General features: G+C 41.6%; 1 protein-coding gene across 1 annotated transcript in view; it reads right to left on the bottom strand.

The window, feature by feature from the left end:
- The window catches only part of lrmp (lymphoid-restricted membrane protein), a 28,159-nt gene that overhangs the window by 8,605 nt on the left and 1,503 nt on the right, over positions 1-18,051 (bottom strand). The window contains exons 3-22 of the mRNA XM_076076028.1: positions 17,075-17,255; positions 15,792-15,850; positions 15,604-15,679; positions 14,632-14,790; positions 14,424-14,541; positions 13,922-13,972; positions 13,681-13,758; positions 12,851-12,907; positions 12,523-12,582; positions 11,766-11,830; positions 11,394-11,487; positions 10,719-10,865; positions 10,290-10,391; positions 9,377-9,528; positions 7,795-7,906; positions 6,571-6,814; positions 5,164-5,216; positions 3,017-3,116; positions 2,345-2,522; positions 1,647-1,734 (exon numbers count right to left, since the gene is read on the bottom strand). Coding sequence (XP_075932143.1) covers positions 1,647-1,734; positions 2,345-2,522; positions 3,017-3,116; positions 5,164-5,216; positions 6,571-6,814; positions 7,795-7,906; positions 9,377-9,528; positions 10,290-10,391; positions 10,719-10,865; positions 11,394-11,487; positions 11,766-11,830; positions 12,523-12,582; positions 12,851-12,907; positions 13,681-13,758; positions 13,922-13,972; positions 14,424-14,541; positions 14,632-14,790; positions 15,604-15,679; positions 15,792-15,850; positions 17,075-17,255 — 2,174 coding nt within the window. The remainder of the gene's footprint in view (positions 1-1,646; positions 1,735-2,344; positions 2,523-3,016; positions 3,117-5,163; positions 5,217-6,570; positions 6,815-7,794; positions 7,907-9,376; positions 9,529-10,289; positions 10,392-10,718; positions 10,866-11,393; positions 11,488-11,765; positions 11,831-12,522; positions 12,583-12,850; positions 12,908-13,680; positions 13,759-13,921; positions 13,973-14,423; positions 14,542-14,631; positions 14,791-15,603; positions 15,680-15,791; positions 15,851-17,074; positions 17,256-18,051) is intronic.

Below are 18,051 nucleotides of genomic sequence, written 5' to 3'. Positions count from 1 at the left end.
TCAAAATAGGAGAGAGCTGCCTCACCATGTCACTGCACAAAGGAGACTTTAATGTCCTTTTACATCCAAAGAAACACCGGCTGCTCCTCTGTTGCCTCTTTGCAGCATCATAACTGCCTAATGTCCTGCCTATAGCTATATTCCAAAAGTTGAAATCATCCAAACCCCCAAAATGTCGTTATTCTTTGCTAGATAATAAAGTGATAATCCATAACAACTTTGATTTTTCATTGTTGCACATTAATGTCCCCGGACAACATTTAAGGTGGCATCAGTCATGATTTAATGATGTCATCATTTATTGTCTCTAGAAATAGTAAAATTTGTCAGATTTGTTGAGTATTAGCACAACATAACAAATCATTGAATTTTATTCAATATGCCATCTTATGTTGAATCATTTTCACAAAATATTAATAGTGAGATAATACTATGTTTATACTTCCTACCACCAACATAACTATGGGGAGACGTCCTATGAAAATATCTTTCATTTACAAGTAAAATTGGGTAAGGGATATTTGAATATATCCAAATGATTGCTTTATAAGAAACTCAACTCAGTCTCTTGGTCGACTAAAAACGATTCTTAAATCAGCCTCGATTTGGCAGAAAACCTTTCTCGACCATGCTTCTATGGGAGTGAAACTGCATTTTATTGACGTACTGAACACCCCCAGAGAGTCCTTTCTTGGCTGCCTCAGACTCTCTCAGCAGGGAGGCAGTCCAGCAGATAGGAGACAAAATAAACCGAGCTGATCAATCTCTCAGCAGGATGCAAACCAGACTGTGGTGAAACAGCATCACAACAGGAGCGAGCCTCGGCTCCAACATGAAAACACTGCAAGCCCATCTGAGGTTGGGCATAATTACCATGAAGCAATCGTATTGTATAGCCCACACATCAAAGCAACCCATTGTAAAACACTAATTGGTCCAGACATACAGAGGATACAGTGATGATCTGCTGTGTCCAGGCTTTGCTAATGAGCTTTGGAACATCACTCATCTTGTTGACGAATTCTTCTGCTTTTATACAACTGGTTGTAATCGCATTTGGTCCGTCGATGGGAACAGAAACAACCTGCCAAAACATTTGTTGTTTCAGCTTCTCAAACGTTAACCGTTTAATATCATTCTAACCTGATATGATTGTTAATCAAACTAAATGACAATTTAAAATGTGCACGCTGGTAAATTCAGATGGCATCTTTCAATTTAATTAAAAAAATAAACCTATTTAAAAATGATTCTTCAAAGCACTTCAACATTGACACCTTAGTAAGCCATATTAAGCATTTAGTACTTGCATACTTTGCTTCCTCTGTTGCCAGATAGCCCACCCTTCTTGAGTCATAGGCTTGAGCAGTGATTGATGGCCGCTTGATTCTCCTTACATTTTTGCCATAATTTGACATCTTTCCTTTCCCAGGGCGAGGACTCCCTCTCAACCAGCCCTCGCCCTGCCCACTGAAAGCCCCCTCACTTCAAAACACACCTCCTGTCACTCAGCTAGAACACATATAAAGTGGCAGAGAGAAATAGAAAGAGAGAGGGTGAAAAAGAGGAAGGGGGAGCTGGTGCTGAAAATAATAGAGGAAGTTCTATTCCCTTATGCATTAAAACACTTCCCCTCTGCTACTAACCTTAGTACGACTCATGGCTTCTGTGCTCGAGTCCGCCTTTCGCTCCCTCTCTTCTTCTCCCAAGTGGTCCTCACTAGTCGGTTGGGTGCTGACCACAGGTGAAAGGTCAAAGGTAAAGCACTATCTAATTTCTCATTCCGGATTTGTAAATTAGATACACTGTGATGAGACACAACTGGTAAAGTGTGAAATGGTGAGAGAGATTGAGGAACAGCTTTCGTCTCTGTGTAGGTGGACTGTGCCTATGCAAAGCATCGCTGCAGAAATACTAATTAGCCTGCACACTCCTCCCACAGGGGGGAAACACTCATTTGACTAACAAATGTGGACCAAGTCATATGGAAATGACGAAACTTGAAAATGGTTTAGTCAACTGTCAGAGTATTGTGGCCAACACCTATGAACTTCAAATCTAGCAGGGAGGGATAGTTTATACTGCTTTGAAAGTAAGTCAGGATGTGGGTTGAGGCTCTGTGGTAATGTACATTTCCTGACTATGGAAACTTCTGTTTCGTGCCTCTGGTGGGATTGGCCAATCCTAAAAGCACCAACTGAACAGGTGTGTCTGTAGATAAAGTATGATGAAGAGATGGGAATTTGGAATTTTCATATGAAGAGATGGGAATTTGGAATTTTCATATGAAGAAAGGCAAGAAGAAATAAGAAATAAATACTGTGTTTGATACATAATCATTCACCTCTCAGTCTGGGTAATAGTGTCATCTCGTCCAGGGGATGTGCTGCTGGGAGGAACCATCTGGGCTGCTGTGGGAGGGGTGTTATTAAGTGTGACCGTTTGGTCCTGTTCAGCCGAGTTGCTCAGATTTTGGGTTTGACCACAGGAGGGAGACTCTGCAGTCTCTAGAGCTTCTGCATCTGTGGAGACAAGAGAAAAATCAGTGTAAAGTATTAATACAGTGGTCAAAGCACTCTAGTATTACAGCTCAGTGTGACCTGCATGCACATTTTCAACTTTTTTTTGGGAACATTTTTCTCCATGTAGTTTATATGGAAAGTAAAATAATCAGCAATAAGTAAACACAAAGGATCAATAACTGACATATCCAGTTAATAAAGTGTGTTGCAGTAATGCAGTCACTATGTACATGATTTTACAAAGCAGTCAAGGTGTAAAAACGATGCTCATACTGTGGTATATATTAGAGTTTGACCTTTATCTTGCAAGATTTAGTGAAGTATTCTTTCCTCTAAACAAACAGCAAACGTACCAAGTGAGTCAGGAAATGACTCACCCTTTGGTGAAGTTGTAAATGCATGCAGTCGAGCGACTAGCTGACAGTCGGGGGAGGACAAAGTTAAAACAGAAAGATAGTGTGTGAGCCACATAGAGAGAGAGGCGGAGGTCTTACCGTTGTTCTCTGAGTGGAGCAGATCAGGGAGAGCATCCGCCTCTGGGTGTCTAATGCTGACAGCTTGTGAGTGGGTGCTCAATGGCATTGATGCCTCCTGCTAAACACACACACACACACACACACACACACGATAAATATTAAGAAAAGGAAAGGGGTGCAAAGATCAAATAAGCAACAAACATTAACCATGTACCAAACAGCCGGCAAACAATCGGTCAATAGAAACAAATCTTTGTCAGATGAGAAGACATTGCATAAGGAGCCAAGAAATCTAAACAGCTGACAGACAGCACAAAGCATCTGTTCCATCAGTGATGGACTGTTGGAAAGACCCCCAATTAATGTCAGAAGAATTCAAAAGCAACCATCACTGTCATACCGACTGCAGCAATGATGGAGTGTTGAAATTAGTTTAAAAAACCTTGCAGGGATAAAATGAATTAGGCATTGCAGCCTGCAAGTGAGTAGAATGCTTAACATCCAAAATCATGACGTGTGAAAAGACATCGAGATCATAGCTTCGTAATGTGTAGTTCAGTGTATAACACGTCTTACTATTTGGTGCAGAATATATTTGGAATAAAGTTTTCTTTAAATGCCGGTGCATGATCTCTTCTTTTGCCAATAACAGCAAATCATTTCCCTGTTAGCCCAGAGTGACCTGAAAGTTTCACTGTCATTCTATATAAGGAAGGGGAGGGCATCAGTGAGCACTTCAACCAAATCGACCATGAGTTGATCAGGATGTCTTTTGTTTCCACCTGATGCTGCTTCAGATTAACAGATTAATTTATTTTTGCATTACCATACATGTGGCAAAATGTGTGATAGGTGTGACTAGACCCACCGCCGGCAAGTTTCAAGCTACTTTTGATACAGTAATGAAATGAATAAAAAGAGCGCTCTAATCCCCCTTGACGTTGTTAATCATAACTTCCTACTCACGTCAAAATCACTATTAAGGAAGTGTATATTTACACCATATTCCCAGAAACAGCAAAGAATTGATCTTTTAGGCCAATGTAAGCTGAGCCTCGGTACGGTCATGCTTCCCGCTGACACACAGTTACATACCTGGCACCTGCCAATTACAACAGCAGCACTCTATGCCGAGATTCAATGTCTTGCTCAAGAGCACCTTAGTGGTAGTTGTTCAGGGTGCAGATAGAAACGACCCACATTTTCTGAGCGGGTGTCAATTCAAACCAGCAAACTCTGTCAGTCACTTGTCCTCAGCTGTAACCTCAACAGTGCTGTGGTTTGGAAGAAGTCTCTCATCCTCTGCACTACAGCCCAGCTGTTATTAACCCAACAAAGTCTTTTGAAACTGTATCTTGTATTAAGTGTCGCTCTTATTTGTTGAAATCCTTGATTCTCAAAATTGATTTTCGCTTGTCAAACCAAGTTTCCCCCCATAAGGCAATGAGGATATTTCAGCCCATTTAAGATCATGCACAAAGCTTAGAAATCCCTGTGATGTATAATGATGTTTTTCAATGAACAGCAGCAATTTCTTTTGATGCTTTTGTTTAATTTGTAATATCAAGGTGACACTAAACTGTTGAAATGAAAAGGATCCTAATGCTTAACAAGGGGATCTTTTACATAGACCTGAAGTCACTACACTAAAGCCACAGGCACATGGGTCCATAAGGTCAAACTGGGGTTATCCTCATATGATCACACGTGAGCCATCACAAATGAATTTGGGGATGTGGTTTACAGAGATTGAAAGATGGCTGGAAGTTACATTCAGTGTAGCTATATTATTAAAGGAATTATTTCCTTGAAACATTTACACAGGTATAGAACTACAGTTAGCAACATCCCCCTGGAAATGAGCCTTTGATGTTCAAGATGAATTTGACATTTATTCAGCAATTGAAAGAAATGACGTTTTCTGAAGTTTTTTTAGTTAATGTTTTAAGGGATGTAGAATATTCCATTAAATAACATGCACGTAAATGATTTCAGTAATTAATTGCTGAACTACTTCAAGACAATTGTCATCAAATTTGTGCTATTTTGAGAACATATTTAGTAAAATATCCCCAATTAACAAAAAGGCCACATCCAGGCATAATCTCAAACATGGTTAGCATACATATAATCCCAGTGACAGGAAAAGTCACAATTCAATTTACCTGCAAAGACTGACAGTTCACGTCTGGCTCTGACTCTGTGCAGGCTGCAGGCTCTGTAACAGATAAGAGAGAAAAATGAAATATAAAAATAGTTAAAATGAAAAGAGAACAGAGGAGCCGGGAAAAAAAGAACTACACAAACAGTGTTCATTAAACACCCAAACGCTTGTTCACATTATCTACAGGGGTTAATAGCCATTTAAAAACAACCCCACCTTTTACCATAAAAGGTCAGACCGTCTATCATGCAAGGCATCGAGTTCAGGGAGGGGCAGAGAGGTTAAAATATCATGCATGGCTCAGGTGGCATTAATGACCACATTCACATTCTCGTTTTCTTTCTCTCTGCCTGCCAGCCGCTCATGCAGGCAGAGGAATGAGGGATTACTGAGCTCACATCGTGGCCTCAGACCGGTCGTACACCTGGCCATACAAGGGTCTTGAGGAAGAGAGGCTTTCACATACTGTGTAGACACACGCACCCACAACCTTTATAAAACCAGGGCCACAACAACCATAGAAGGCAGGGGTCTACTGCCAAGGGCCTCAGAGTGTGTGTATCCTTACAGCGAATGAGTGTGTGTACTGTACTGGTGCTTCAAGGGTGGCTGAGTGCCTTGTGACTCCCATGGATTACAGGGGGATAATCCACACACACACACAGACACTCTCTCACACACACACACAAATCAACACCCAAAGACAATAACGGAGTCTGTAAGCCGTTTTCACCTATAGAGTTTATCCTGTGAAGTACTTTGTAAGTCAGTGAAACCTGAAAATTGGTGCACCAGCTGAACTTCAAGTCACAGCTTAATGTTTAACTAGTTGGTCTGAGACTAAAAACGGTGCTGTCTGGCTTCACAATAGGGATCTAAGAGAGTAAGAAAGACTTCAATTACTAAAATATTGCTGCTTACAGTAATCAATACCAATAATGTGTATATTTATGGCCAACATTAGCTGTGGTTTGAGTTGATGTTTAATTTAGGCATACCTAATCTAGAGCTATATAAATGTGGATCAAATTATAGTACTCACACACAAGTATGGTCTCAATACTGTCATGCTAAGAAGAAGCAGGACGTATTAGTTCACATTCTTGTTCATTAGGCTATCTTATTTCTACTGAGTTGGATCCAGAAGTAGGAACAGGGTCAGAATGGGGTTACAAAAATATGAAACTATATTTAGCCCATTTGGCTTGGGCTTTATGAAGTCCGAGGGGATAATTCTGGTGTATACCGGATTTTTAAAAAGGCTCAAGGAAGAATGCTCAGTTCACCACTTTTCCTGAGACAGCTTTTGAAGATTTTATGTCAATTCATATTATTCAATAATAGTTACTTATTTAAAACTGAGATGTTGGCTGGTGGTCGTTATGTCCACCTTCGTGTTCCCACTCACCTTGACCCCCTCCTGTTGCACCATGCCCAGGCTGGGCCTCCCCAGAGAGGGCAGACAGAGGGGTGGACGTGCCCCTAACTTCTCCCACTCCAGCTGTGTCCACCACCGTCCACTTCTCCTCCACGTCCTCGTCTTCACCTCTTTCCATTCGCCCACCCTGTTCTTTGCCATTCCTCTCTGCTAACTCGTTCTTCAAGAAGTCTTGAAGGGCAAACTCCTCATCCCAGTCCAAGTCATCTCCAGGCTAACAAAAGAAAGGGAAAGACGAGGTCTCAATAAAAAAAAGAGTGCAATGGTGAGATGCACAAGAAACCGGCAAAGCCTGATTGTAACGAGTTCCACTGTGGCAAAATCCAACTGGAGGTGATGAGGCTGACGGTCAGCAGTGACTGAAAAGAGAACTACTGCAAAAGAAAAATTCTAAATCTTCCAACAGACACCCGTGAGAAAAAGTACCTTTTCTGCAAAAATCACAGCAAAGTTTAGGAAAATAAAAAAAATAAAAAAATAAACAAAACCGAGCTCATGTATTCTCTTCTCTTATTATTATTATTATCTTGTTATTTGTGTTGTTTAACAAATGCAGGGCAAATATAATTGCATCTGTTCTTCCCTGAATCAGGGCTATACTGTGTAAATGACTTCAAAGTAAGAGCTGCATTATTTTATTTTTCAAAGCACAACTTGGTTTACTGTATGCAAATCCCTCTACCTCAGCAGCAAACTGTGTTTTGCAGTAACACCAGTGCTGTAATGGAAATGTTCAAGCGTGTCAGTGCATTTTGTGCGAGGAGCAGTGCGTAGGTGTGTGGTCACATCTAAAGTGTGCGTGTGTGGGGGTACACATGTCCACTTCAGCCGCCAGCTCGGACTCGACTCTCCTCCAGCAGATACTCCATCTGTCTGAATGCAGTACGAGCCTTCATTGCTCTCCAAGCATACACTTCAATATCCAATATTAATAAATACAAAAACGCACATGTAAATGATTAGATGTGACTAAATTTCAAACCCATTATGACCCCTCATGCCAGTGAATATTCAAACAGTGTAGGTCAAACTTGCTTCCCTATGTATGTATAATTTATACTGACTACAGGTTAAGATTAAAATATTACTTCTGAGCATAGTGAAAGCAAGGGGCTGCTGCTGTGTATTAAATATAGGTCAATAGATAGAAGCCCCATGCTCTAGCCCGCCCATCCTCCCCCTCTCCTCTCTGACCTCTTCCTCTGGTGCAGGTGTCTGGCATGAGGCCTCTCTGCTGTCCTGAGGGGTCTTCAGCTGCTCCAGCTCCTCACACAGCTGCCGCTTCTGGTTCTCCTGCTCCTGCACCCTGCGTGCACCAATACAAAGATCCTGTTAACTAAAAACAGCTGAGGGATTGTTCATTTTTCAAGAGAAAATATGGAAGAAAATCAAAGCTCTCTTAATGTTCCAGAGAGCTAGAAAAACACGTTCAGAGAGATCCTAGAGAAGACAGTACAGTGGACATACTGTACCCAATCCGCAGGCCCATGCAGTGTCCCATTCTGTTGCCCAGGGTGACCAGCGCCAGTTCTCCGACTGGCCGAGTAACAGTTTCTTCACTTCACAGTTTTGTAGATCCAGTCCCAGCCCGACCCTCTAATCTCAGACTACACCGGATCTCAAATGTGTCCTACAACAAAACCCTGATCCTAGCACCGTCTTGTAGTCGGTCCACATTAGCCCAAATACTCCAAAGCAGGAGGTAGACCTCTACCTACAACTAGCCCTCTTCAGTTTTCTTTTCACCAAACAATATGAACGTTCCTGAGTTCACCCTGGTGACTAAACACCTGTAAATCCAACATGGACAGCCTGACCAGTTCTCCTTCTCTGGTCGTGTACTGTACCACTCTAGCTCTGTTATATATCTGAAGGGGATGGCCGTCTCCATGAACACACGTACAAAACACACACACACGGCTCAAGACAAACCCATCACAGAGTCAGAGTGAAGTCCAGAGTTGGCACAGACTCAGACCTAGTGAGGCGGGCCCTTTGGGGTCATTGAGGTCAGGATGATTGACAGGTCTTTTCCCCACTCAGCACAACTGACTGGCCAACTGAGACAGAGCACTGGAGAGCAGAGACACCTGCATTTGCAGGGGTCTGATATTAATTAGCGTGTGGTGGTATTTATGTGGAGTTTTAGTACATTTTAGGAATATGGACTTCTGATTGGCAGATCTACTCTAATAGCAGAAGAAAAAAAAATAAGAATGTAATCGGCTGCATAAAATCCTCTCTAGTTCTGCTAAGTAAATTATTTTTAATCCTGATCCTGCAAGCTCCACAAGTACTCCTACAAGCTTACAGAAACAGCTATTGGCTTGTTTGAACAAGGAAGGTCAGCTCGGCTAATCAGCTAAACCTGATCGCTGATTACGCCTAGACTGCATTTTTATTCAGTTCATAATTACACTGCTAGATTTAATCAGCTTCTAGCTTTCTTACTTATTCTGAAGTCCTCTTTTGTGGCGTCAGTATTACCTTACTTAGCCAGAAAATGAAGTCTTTAGCTCTGCCCTCTGGGGTTTGATTCAACCAATGAGATCACGACTGCACAAGCGCAACTCCTCTCAAAGAAAGAGTTTCCTACCTTATAGTCAAGTTGTCTTTAATTAGCCAGCACAAAAGTCACTGCCGACCGGCTCTCTTGCACCTTCCTCTGCTCGCATACCAAATCTTCAAACATCACTCGCTTCAGCAGCTCACACATTTCTGAATGCCCACTTATTTTAACTTCCACAGAGAGTGCAGACGACAAAGCCTTTCTCACCTGACTGAAAGGTGCAGGATCTCGGTGCGGGACCTCCTCATGTTACTGGCCATTTTGATCAGCTCCTTCTCCAGGGAGTCTGTGTACTGGGCCAGCTGGTCTAGGCTGAGGGCCCAGTCGGCCCTTCTCGTGTCCAGCTCGGCGTGCACCGTCTGTGGGAAGACAAGGCCGAGGGTCAGCCGCACGGCCTGAATAGCTAGGTGTGTTTAACACCTCCAAAAAGTTCTGACACCTAACTGTAACAAAATGTTTCCATGTCAGCCGGCACACCAAAGAAACAACAGAAGAACGACTGGTACAGCTCTGCTCCACTAATGGTTTCTGTCTCATTTGCTATGTTTGCTGCACGTACTGTGGCTGTACGTGGCTAATGAATGCAGAGTGGCAACAATGCGGGAGGAGGGGGGGGGGGGAGAGATACAGAAAGTTGCAGTGAGGGAGGAGGGGAGTGGGTTGTGTTCATGGTACAACACACCGACTAAACAACACTGCTTGGACGGGGCCTGTTGGAGAGTTATATAAGTGAGTTATCTCTAGAGAAGAGAGATGGTGAGTGGGAAGGAGAGAACGAGCAGCGATAGATAGATATAAAGAAAAATAATGCAAGAGGAAGATAGAGATCACAATACATCATTTCATGATTCATATATTAAAAAAAAAAAAAAAAGCTCAAACCACCCTTTTCAGCCTGAAATTCACCCATATGCATATGCAAACATTATATATTGCTCACATATGCATATGCAAACATTATATATTGCTCACATATGCATATGCAAACATTATATATTGCTCACATATGCATATGCAAACATTATATATTGCTCACAGGCACTAACTGCAGTACTCTGAAGCTGCAACTTCTCTTAAGCTTACATCAAGTGTCAGGCAGGTCTGTGAAAGTGGATCTGACCTGGAGACTGGTGACTGTGTTGCCTGCTGGCTGAGCGCGGTCTTCCAGCAAGCCTTTGGCTGTAGACAAGACAGAGTTGGTTTCTTCTGTGAAAGCCATTTTCTAAGAGACAAAGAGGAAGCATGTTGTGTAAAAGAAATACTTCAAGATGGAAAGTCAAGAATCCAAAATGTCTCATGCACAACATTAGCAACAGGTTTACATGCATTCATAAACCTGTGGCATCATACTATTCTAATTGTTCTAAACTCATATGAGAGGCTAGGCAATCTTAAGATGGTAGAAATTTAATTTAATTAAAACTTCAAGATGAGTCACCTTTTAATTCTCACTTGATGGCATTCCAATCCAATTCTTAAAGTTCCACACTATGCTACAAGACAATTTCACACGACAGAACAAATAGATGCCAAACTTAATCACACATACCAGTGAACTTATGAGGGTCTTGAACTCCAGAGCCATGTGTTCAGGGTTGGGTCCCTGCAGCATCAGCAACACTTCCCTGTCCAGCGTCTCATCCAACGAGGAGACGAAGCTCATAGTGGTGGACAAATGGTCAACTACATGGGGAGCCTGCAAGAGATATTAACACGAACAAACAAAAGGGAATTAAAACGCATGCCAACCCAATTATTACAGAGAGGCTGGACTGTGCAAAGGACACAATGTGTGCAGAACTGCAACTAATGTTTGGACAGTGCTTTGTATTGTGTGGAATATGTAACAAGCCTGTAGGCATAGAACTTCTCAGAACTGAGGAGGCAATATATACTGAGATTACATAACATTGTAAAACTAGCCGTGTCTGTTAAAGCGGATGGACAGTGTGGATTATGTATCCATGTTGGGTGCATTGGAGTTTATAAATGCATCAGTTTGGCTGCTACTAGGAAGTTGACAAAGAGATGCAGCAGCCGTGAATTCTCTGTCAGGAATGAGAATGAAACGGGGCATGCAGAGAAAAGAGAATTAATGTCAGAATTAAGACAAAATTAAAGAAGATGGAACGTTTTATAAGAGATATGAGAATGAGAGCAAGATGGAGAAACAATTAAATTAGAGCTCATAAAAGAAAAGGCAGTGTAAGGGAGTGCTGCTGACCTCCAGTGGTGACTGTGCCAGAGCCAATTCTGTCTGTAGGGATCCTGAGCTGCTCTGGTTCAACCTGTAAGCCACCGACAGCGACAGACCAGCCCTGTGAGAGACAGGAGGACGGGGGAGCAGAGGTTAGGGGTGAACAAGTTATAAACAAAGACATTCATTAGAAAAGGTGGTAATGCACTATTGTGTCCCAAAGTTATAGACCAAAACATACAAACAGTTTTGTTTTTTTAAAGATACAGTTTGAGGATAGAGGGTTTCTCTTTTTCTATAAATTCAAAGTTTGAAAAATTGAAGATGGCTAATCTCTACTTCCCCCTGCCCTTAATATTGCCGACCCCTTCACTCCAAGGTTATTCATGGTTCACTCACCCAGGCAGGTCCGGGTGCATCATCTGCATCTGGTTCTCCAGCTTGCTCTTGTCTGCCCTCAGAAGCTGGAATCAACAACAGAGAAACCAACATGACTAAGTCCATCCCATTAGTTATTTAGAGGTCATCCCAGTTCCCTACCCTTTCTCCAAAACAACAAATCTGTGGACTACAGGTCCGGTGTGTGGTAGGTCAGCAGCCGTTTTATCCCCACAGTTGGTCTCCACAACCAAAATGCCAACGAAGCACAAGCTGATGATTGTACCACTGGTACACACACACACACACACACACACACACACACACAGTGGACGCAGGAGAGAATTGTCAATTTAACATGTCGGCACTTTTACCAAACAGACATTTTACCTGTATTGAATTTAAATATCACATTTAGCTTTTCAGATATTTTCCCCAATATTTCTAATCCTATTTAAGCATTTTGTTTTCTAATTTAGAGTTAAAATATCTATATGCCTCTTTTTTTCAAATTGTATTTAACATGAGGATTAATCATTGCTGAACAAAGCAAATCAGAGAATCACTGCCCGATGTTCTGCACACTCATTTCAGCTGAGCAGTGCTGGAAGTTGACCACATGGTTCACAAGCAGCACATAAAACGGCTGCATTGGAATGAGGCAAAAAGAGATCAGAAACAAGTAAAAGCAGTAAGAGAGCATCGATGAGAAACTAGCGGGGGTTGCGGATGCATAGAAACTGAAATAATGACATGATGTGAAGTTCAACCCACTGACCTCTGTGATGGAGGAGTATTCCTCCAATGTTGACTTCAGCTCATTTATCTGTCTGCGCTTCTGTAAAAGAAAGTAAACATCACCAGTTTGAGTTTTGGAGAGAAACAGAAAACGGGACAAGAATCTGTTCCCATCATGCAGAAATTATTATTTTTTTTAAAAACTTAACAGCAATATAATCGGTAGCTGAAGCGAATACGATTTTACAGGGTTTTGCACTGAGCCAGTGTTTTGCTGAATGCACTCAAGGAATGTTATGCATAGTGAAATGACCACAAGTAGTTTTACAGCAACAGTAAAATGGATACTTAAAACATAAGGCACTGACCTCTTGTATCACAGCTTCCTTTTCACCAACGACAGCGTCAAAAGAGTGAATTTGCACCTGAGGAAAAGCAAAGAGAAGTTACAGAAAGCACTGTACAACCATAGCATGGTCAACACAGTGATTCTAATGTACCTGAGGCAGCTCAATGTGATGAAGGAAAACGGATATTTACTCAAAAATGCCGGAGGGCGAGAAAGAATAAGAGAGAATAACAATAAGAGAATGACACTGTGTGATAGGAGAATGAAGAGGCAGAGCAGAGATGTAATAATGCAAATTAAATTCTAACTACAATTATTGCCTCGCGGTTGTATGTCTCTGCCAACCAGTCAAGTTGCAGTTTACATTCATGTCAGTCCAGACTCTACTATAATATATGTAGTGAAGGCTTTCACAGAATTTGATAATAGATTTTTGGCAACGTTATCACTATATTGACATTGATTCCAGTGAGAAACATGCCGTCTTCAGGTCTGCAGTCTCAACCAGCTGCTGAGGAAAGCCAGCTAGGTGACAGTGTGGAGGCACTACTGGAGAGGAGGTGAGGGACAAAATGAAAGGCATCTTTGATAACCCTTCTCACCCTCTCTACAAAGAGCCGTGGCAGATTGGATACAAGACGTGATCAAAGCCTGGGAGGTGTTCCTCATCTTAGCCGAGGGTCTGAGGATACAAGATCTCGTTTGCTGTACAGATTGTAAAGCTGCTTGGCATTTGTTTTATTTTTAATATAAGGATAATTGATTTGACTTTGTAAAGCTTTGCTGGTCTTGTTCTGCTATGGCTGGCACGGGGACATACAAACTATAATGGAGGGTTAGTAACGGTACCTGAAGGTCAGTGTTAATGTCACACAGCTCTGTTAACCTCCTCCGAAGCTCGTCTGTCTCCATGGTGACCTTGAAGTTCTGGGGAGCCATCAGAGGAGAGTTAGGGCAGCCGGTCATATCCTTTATGTATGAACTTGTAACAATAGACTCGCTGTAATCTATCTACTGTATGAATGGACGAGCACTACTGATTCCCTGTGAAGTCATAAGTGACATAAGTTCTCTTTGCACAGTGGAGTACCTCTTCCTGAAGAGATGCGATCTTGGCAATAAGACTCTGGTTCTCTCTCTCCTGCAAAGAAAGAAAAATCATCAATAGCAACTATGGAAATGCATGCGCAGTCATACATGTTCTGCTCTATTACATTCCGACAGCTTGACGTGTACGTTACTGTGCCTACGACACCAGGCCTTGTTCAAAGCTTGCATCGTTTTTCTAACGATGCCGAACATTTTCTAAATTGAATGGTATGTGTATGACGTATATTAAACATTCTGTATGGCTGACATGGCTCTATTCCCCTGCTTTGAAAGGACAAGCATGTTCATTTTTTATCCAAACGGAGTTAACAACAGTTGCTGCTTTTACATTTGGTTTGCAATGCTGTACAATACATTTCAGCTGCAATTGTCTAAAAGCAAAGAAACCCTTGTAACAACAGACTCGAGCTTTCTGTATGCACTGAAGCATGCAAGAAGATGCATTTCATAGATCCTCTTTGTGCCGCCTGAGTTTGACTGACCACATGTTTGCCGTGTGCCGAGGCACGAGCTCTGCCTTCCTCCGTGCAGCTCAGAGTTGCCTTCATGTCCTCCACCTCCTCCTTCAGAATCTTCTCCTTCTGGGCCAGCTGCTGGTTACTGTGCGAGAGGACAAACGGATGGAAGTCAGCAAACCACAGAGTGCTGCACTGAATCGGTGCTGTGTATTTGCATGCAAGTGCTTCTTACACCCTGGCCTGATTGCGTAGCTCCTCATTCTCCTCTGCCAGCTTCTGGTTGCAGTCCTCCATGCCCTCCACCACCTGCTTCAGCTTCCTAACCTCCTCCTGGAGCTTTTGGTTGCTCATCTGAAGGTCAGCAACACAATACACCAGCTCTGAGGTCTCACTGAGGAGAGATAGAAACACACACACAGGAAGGGGTGAAATTGGGCCCACCAGAGCTGAGTGCCGCCCCCTCACATCCAAATTGCACCTTCTCTCATACGTTTGGCTTGAAACAAACTTTCAGACACTGTCTTCCTCTAACTAAACAAATGTAGAGTGTGGGCTACGTTTTACATGACTTTGTTAAATAGCTGGGAATCATACAGCAGCAAGATCGATGCCTGTGTCTCCAAATAAATAAACTAAAATACGATTTTTACTTTTATGGATATTCGTTATCATAGCAACCAGATGCAACCACATTCTCTTAGCTGAAAAAAAAAAAAAAAAAGAAAAAAAAAAAAACGATGCACCTCATTGCATTTCACAATAAACAGGTATTTAATTTCAAATTAAATTTAAATTTGTCATCTAAAAAGCAACAATATACCTAATAATAGACTTACAGTAAAGAGTATTTACATAGCACTAAAATCAGGATACATAAAGTAATTTGCAACAGTAAAAAAACAATACCGCATATCACGCTTTGGCTTGTCAGTATTTTTTTTCTTTCACTGCAGCCAAAACTATTTTCTTGCTTGCTGTATACAAAAGGGAGGCCACGCACCTGTATTAACAGACAAAAAAACGACCCATACCCAATCCCCAACCTCATTGGACAAGGGCTCCCCCTCCTCACAAATCAATCCTTGCATATAGGCTAATGCAACCTAGCTTTATAGATCAAGGGCAGGCGCGGGTCATACAAAGAAGGGTATAGTAGTGCTTATTTACACAAACATAGACACACTAATTCACACATGTCACTTACAATTCCACTCTGGATGCCTCCCCTCCAAAGGCCTCCAAGCTTCCCGAGGTCATATTGAGTAGGATGGACCTCTTGGCTAAAACACACACACACACAGAAATCAAACTCTAGGCCTCATTAAAATCAGATGCGTATGCAACACAAGGAAATTAAAAGCAAAGATATTTGTGATCATCAACCACACTCACCACACAGGCTGTCCCTGAGTTTGACTGAGTCCTGAGTGATGTCATCTGGTGTCTCTTCCCTGAGATACAAAGACATCCAACATCAAATTCAAGTATTTACACAATATTTTGTAAGACTTGGCAGTCATGCACTGTGCCGTTTCTTTTAGACCCCTAAAACCATTTTGAAATGATTTGTTGAACTCTTTTTTTTGGTGCCTGGTACATTGAGAACTAAAAAAAACAAACATTCAGCTCTCTGCTCAGTCTGAAACTCTTCCTCTACGTGATGTACAAACAGAAAGAGCTTGCGGGCTGGAGCACAGTCCTTGCTCATTTGACAGTTACACTAGTGTGTGGTCAGCAACTATTATTAAGCATGTCTTCATGCACAGTGGATGCAGGGAGCCTCTGGTCTCATCAGTAACAAGATGAAGTCTATGGCAGCAGTTGCAGCCCTTCAAAGACTGAAGTCTCCAGCTTTATATTCAGCCCACACATCCGGCCAATCTTTAAACACCAGAACAGAACGGCTTAGAAGCATCATCTCGACCAGGTTTGCCAAAATGTGACCACTTGCATAAGAGATAGATATAGATATTTTTACTTTCAGTTTTAAATCCACCATCCGAGTCATGTCAAACTACATCGGATGTGTCAAATGCACTTTCATATAGACCTGACTGAGCGCAAAGAGTGTGATACAGAATTTCCTCGTTAAATGGAGATGCACACAGCTGAAACTATAATGGAAACATTCTCAACATGCTCATATGATGCATAATCCGCCTACACAAATCTACTGGCATAACTCAAACAGAATATATGAGTCGCTCTTCCCTGAAAGGCTAAAATGAAATCACAGGACCGACGAAGATGGTACAAGCCGTCTTTGCATCTCTGCAACTACAAATGTGTAGAATAAAAGAGCAGACGTGTGGCGACTCATTTAGTGACAGTGCAGATCTTGACTACAACATAAGCAAACAAAAAGATCATAAGAATTTGTTTTAATTTACTCTCACTATAAATGAAACCAATAACTGCACGAACTGTTTCTTTACCACTGCCCCGTCTATAAACGGTGCCAGTTCTCACACTTTAAAGTTTTAAAGGTTACCTTCAACTGTCCCACCTACAATCTAAAAATAGGTACTCTAACAAAAGCTTGACTTTGTTCCAGGATGTTCACTCACCAAATTAACCAAACTGAAAATCCCAGTTCCTAAATAAAGGATCATGTGCCTAAGGAATCAATATTTTTGGAAAAAAGCCCTTCATTTTCAATGTCGGCTTCTCAGTACCTGTTGTTGCGGCAGTCATCGATCCACTCCTTCATGACGGCGTGGTACGTGTCCAGGTCAATGGAGACGTCTTTGTGTTCTGGATCCAGCATGTTGCAAAGGTCCTCTAGTCCGCTGTCTTCTGAGCTGCGACTGGTGGTGTGCCGCAGGTAGTCCACAATGTGAGACACGAACACTTTACCTGAAAGATGACGGTGACACAGAGACAATCAGGAAAACCATCATCTCACCGTCCCGGAGACTTTTATCCCATTGGAATTGTGATGGTTAGTGTAGCACAAACGCACTTCTTCTTACTTTGTTCAGTTATAGGTGAAGTAACCAAAAGTCTAAATTATGACTTGTTTTATTTCAGTCTGTTTCACACATTTCTTAATGCCGTTTTCATGTTTCAAAAAGCTCTTCAGCATTCATATATTTTTTTAATCACAACAGTGGACTAGTTTTCTCTTCTCTGACAAAAATGCTTTAGATGATTACATTTATCGAACCTCATAAATATCTCAACAAAACTCCTTCACTGGCAATACTCCATGTAGTGTATCTTTTACTATTTTCACAGGTTTACATATACTATTCCCCAAAGCTGTTTCCATTTCATAAACAACAAACTGTAACACAAAGCTGAATCTGACAGAAATGCGCTATAACTCCAAACCAATAATGAGATTAAACACATTTAAAATTAAGTTAAATCACACCAACCATGGTGGGAACACATTTTAACTTAACTACTACCAGTCCTATTCATTTTATTATTTTTTTCAATTTCAATACCATCTATGGAAAAAGCCATAATTAAAAAAATAAAATAAAATAAACCCAAATAGGATCGAGGTAGATGGAAAGAATCATCTCAACAGAACAAACTTCAGAAGAGTCTGCACATCTCAAAAAGGGTAATCTTCCTTTTCAAAAATTGTTAAAAATAATTAAATTTTTTGTTAAAGCCCACATCCTCCGTACTTCTTTAAAGA

Source organism: Anarhichas minor, unplaced genomic scaffold (assembly GCF_050575085.1).
Source record: "Anarhichas minor isolate MPS153535 unplaced genomic scaffold, ASM5057508v1 ptg000055l, whole genome shotgun sequence".
In the NCBI taxonomy this organism is placed as follows: domain Eukaryota; kingdom Metazoa; phylum Chordata; class Actinopteri; order Perciformes; family Anarhichadidae; genus Anarhichas; species Anarhichas minor.
This window is presented reverse-complemented; position numbering and strand designations above follow the sequence as displayed.